This window comes from Mus pahari, chromosome 13 (assembly GCF_900095145.1).
Source record: "Mus pahari chromosome 13, PAHARI_EIJ_v1.1, whole genome shotgun sequence".
NCBI classification, from domain to species: domain Eukaryota; kingdom Metazoa; phylum Chordata; class Mammalia; order Rodentia; family Muridae; genus Mus; species Mus pahari.
Genome location: NC_034602.1, coordinates 25,189,001 through 25,191,518, shown reverse-complemented (window position 1 = coordinate 25,191,518; position 2,518 = coordinate 25,189,001). Strand labels below are relative to the sequence as shown.

At 49.9% G+C, this 2,518-nt stretch overlaps 1 protein-coding gene and 1 pseudogene across 2 annotated transcripts in view; one reads left to right on the top strand and one right to left on the bottom strand.

Moving 5' to 3' along the window:
* The window catches only part of LOC110330811, an 865-nt pseudogene extending 828 nt beyond the window's left edge, over positions 1 to 37 (top strand).
* The window catches only part of Sec14l2 (SEC14 like lipid binding 2), a 23,019-nt gene that overhangs the window by 10,683 nt on the left and 9,818 nt on the right, over positions 1 to 2,518 (bottom strand). For both annotated transcript variants that reach the window (XM_029545130.1, XM_021210590.2), the window contains exons 6-8: positions 855 to 950; positions 682 to 742; positions 245 to 328 (exon numbers count right to left, since the gene is read on the bottom strand). In XM_029545130.1, coding sequence (XP_029400990.1) covers positions 245 to 328; positions 682 to 742; positions 855 to 950 — 241 coding nt within the window. The remainder of the gene's footprint in view (positions 1 to 244; positions 329 to 681; positions 743 to 854; positions 951 to 2,518) is intronic.

The window sequence follows — 2,518 nt, the reverse complement described above, 5'->3', positions numbered from 1 at the left end:
GCTGTGGCACACCTGCTTGCATGCTATTTGCAGATGACCAGTGTCCTATATTGTTTTTACAAATAAACTTGAGGCAAAAAAAAAAAAAAAAAAACAGAACTGAAGCCACAGACTGTCTCCACTTGCCCCTGTGTCCCAACTATTCCTAAAGCAGAAGACACCCCGCCCCCCCGAGGCTGTGGCCATTCCTCTAAAGCCAGAGCCAACTCAGTTCACACACCTCTGTAGAGTCTGGGCTACTTACCCCCCAGAACCATGATCTTCCTCCGAGTGTCCTCACTTAGGAAGGGCTTGATGAGGTTATAAGCCACAGGAAACAGCTTGGGAGCTGGAAGAGACAAGACTATGTAAGGCCGAGAGCAAGGTTAAACTCAGTACCACGCACCTCTGCCCATGGGCTAAGCGGCTAAGCGTGAGGCTCAGCCAGGCATGTTTGAGGTCTAGCTCCCAATCTGTACAAGGGTTGTGACCACCTAGCCTCCTCCTATGGCCGCACCAACCTGAATCCTACTGGGCCTGGTGGCTCAAATGCTCTGGGAGCTGTAAAGCTCTGTACAGGTTAAGGTCAATGTCAAGCACTTGGGACCCTCCTTTGGCTCACTGTTCACTCGGTCTGCCCCCAAGTAATGGTTTCAGTCTCGTGTTCCCACGTGACTTCATCACCAGAACTTCTCGACTTACCTTTAACAACAAACAGACGCTTCAGTGTTTCAGGATAATTTTCTTCAAACATGGTGAGAAACTAAGGGACAGAATTGGTCTAGTTTCAGTAGCTCAGGCCTGCAGGGCGCAGTGCCCCCCACCCTCTGAGTAAGCCTGAGCAGTCCCTCCAGCCCCCACACCCTGCCTCTCACCTCTCCATAGGCCTCCACTGCAGGTTTCCAGAGGTGCTTGAGGCCGAGTCCCTCACAGTCATAAATCATGGTGATGGTCTCTACCTTCTTCCCTAGCTACAGGGGACAGACAGACAGGGACAGCCATCACTCCACCCTGCTGGAGAACTAACTCAGAGTCCATGCTGACTGCTCAGGTACACACAGCAAGCAGTGCATGGGGGCTGGACCCAGGGTTTTCACATGTAGGTATCACCTACAGAGGAATATTGACCTAGACAAACTCCTCATTTTGCAAATGACTGGGTGGCTCAAGATCATGTCTGAGGTCCCCTCTGTCCTTTGGGTTCTCCTGAGGGCCTCTGTCTTCCTGCCAATGACTGTGCTCCCTGAGTGGCCCCATGCAGCCCCTGGGCCTCTCACTCAGGTGTAGATGTTCCACCCTGCCTAAGCTCTAAGGAAGCATCAGGTTGGACCCCTTCTGTGTGCCCAGCCTCTCAGGGGTTCTGTACTGACTGGGCTCTCTGTGATTATCTAAATAATAGTGCTGAGAGGCACCCACACTTTAATACATCTGCAACTGCTGGGTGGGGGTGGGGTGGGGAAAAAGGTGAGGGACACCTCCGTCTTGGTCCTCAGTCCTTCCTTTCTTTTTTAAAAAAAATTACATTTATATATCTGTGTGTGTGTGTGTGTGTGTGTGTGTGTGTGTGTGTGTGTGTGAGTCCATGCTACAGTGTGCAGCGCAGAAGACAATTTGGGGAAGCTAGCTCTCCTCTTCCACCCCATGGGTTCTCAGCCTTGCTGGCAAGTCTGTTTACCTGCTGAACCATGTCTTTCGTCTTTGTCTTAGCAAGGGAATTGTTGCCCTGATCTCTTGAAGGTACACTTGGAGGAGCAGGGGTTCTGGGTCCACTGGGCTAGGAGTACCCCCACCTCCATACTTGCCCAAGGGTAGTTTAGTCCACAGTAAGATCTCACTGGTCCTCACAGAAACAAAAGAAGTTCTCCAACAATGTAGTGAGATGGTTTTCTTTGTCTTTCTGGGGTTTTTTGTTGTGCTAAGAATTAAACCTAGGTCCCTGCCTGTGTGAGGCCAGCTGCCTGTGATTGAGTGACATCTCCAGCTGTGATAATTTATAGTTTTTGCTTTTCTTTTGCTTGTGTCTAGGGGTTCACTATATACTCCAGGCTAGCTTCAAAATCAAGACCCTCATGCCTCAGACTCGTGGATCATGGGATTGCAGGCGTGTTCCACTCAACTTGTTGCAATGCAAGGTGGTTTTTGCTTTAGTGGGTGGGGAAGCCCTGGGTGTGCTGTGAGCACTGTACCAACTGAGCTCCATCTCTTGCCCTAATGAGGTCTTCTTAAGCCAAGTGTCTTCAGGTAAAGGATTGCTTTTCATTGCCAGATCTTTCCTGTACACCATTCCTATACTTTGTGGGATTTCACCATGGCAATAACAGATGGGTATTTTAAGTTTTACTTAGCAAAAGCACGACAATATGGAGGTTCTGTTCAGTGGTGGAGTAGAACACTTGCCTAACACACACAAGGCCCTGGGTTCAGTCACCAGGCAAAGGAATGGAGGGAGAGAGGAAATGAGAGAGAGAGAGAGAGAGAGAGAGAGAGAGAGAGAGAGAAGAGAAGAGAGGAGAGGAGAGGAGAGGAGAGGAGAGGAGAG